The following is a 1,112-nucleotide window of genomic DNA, read 5'->3' on the forward strand; positions in this document are numbered from 1 at the left end:
TATCCTACGTAGATCAGTATTCACCTTGTACTTTCCATTAATTTTTTTTTTCATTTGTTCTTTTACCTCCACACTAGGTCTTCTTTTGAATTAATTTTGTGTATAAATCTTTCCCACAGTATGTGTATGTTACTGGTAGTATTTGTCTTTAAATATTTTTCTTGTAACTTCTCATATTATAGTACAAGAATTTTCCTCATACTAAATCTCCAGCTCTTTCATTTTCTTTGCTATGGACCCTCCTTCAAGCATGTTACAAACATAATCAATTGTCTCGCTCTCTATTCTACTATTCTCCTCCACTAGAACAAAATCAACAAATGTAATATCTTCCACAATAGCTTTGGGAATATCATGAACGATATCCATCTTCACTTGCATATCATGACCAACACTAGAAATCTCTGGCACAATGATGGTTTTCTTCTCAAGAGGAAACACATTGGTGACTAAATCTTCCTTTTTAGTTACTACCATCGTATAAGCCTCTTCTATGTTCTTCAAATCTTCTTTGAGTGTCTGATTGTCCATAACTAAAAAGATCTTCTTCTTATTAGTTGCTATCATGGGTGGCTCTGATTTTGCATGACAATACTTTTGTAGTCTTCTATATTTATCCTTCTAAGCTCTTCACAATTCTATACTCTTATTTAAGACGTGTTATTCATTTCGTATTGTTGATTTAGATTCAGACAGTTGTCATTCTTAGATTGGGACATGGACTCATATTTTATGGTCAGAGCCCTGGACTTTTTGATTGAGTTTCAATTTTTGTGACTAGAATTCTTGAATTTTTTATCTGGATTCTTGAACTTTTGCTTTGGATTCATAGACAGATGGTTGGATTTCTCGACTAAATTTTAGATTCATGGATTATATGGATTAGGAGTTTTAAATTAAATTATTATGTTCAATAATAATCATTAATAAAAAATAAATATTAGTTAAAAAACCACCCTCATTTCGATTAACGGATGACAACAATAAAACTGAATGTATCTTGTAATCTATTTAAAAAGTTCAAACAAAATGTATATAATATAGTATTAAATATTTAAAATATTTATATATTTTAGAAATGTAAAATAATGAATATATCTAAGTTAATATCA

General features: G+C 29.3%; 1 protein-coding gene across 1 annotated transcript; it reads right to left on the minus strand.

Annotated features, from left to right (window-relative positions):
• Positions 202-531, minus strand: LOC109838535 (HD domain-containing protein YBR242W-like). Its single transcript, XM_020406966.1, has one exon. It carries the CDS (start codon positions 529-531, stop codon positions 202-204), a length of 330 nt encoding a protein of 109 aa, XP_020262555.1.

Source organism: Asparagus officinalis, chromosome 4 (assembly GCF_001876935.1).
Source record: "Asparagus officinalis chromosome 4, Aspof.V1, whole genome shotgun sequence".
Taxonomy (NCBI): Eukaryota; Viridiplantae; Streptophyta; class Magnoliopsida; order Asparagales; family Asparagaceae; genus Asparagus; species Asparagus officinalis.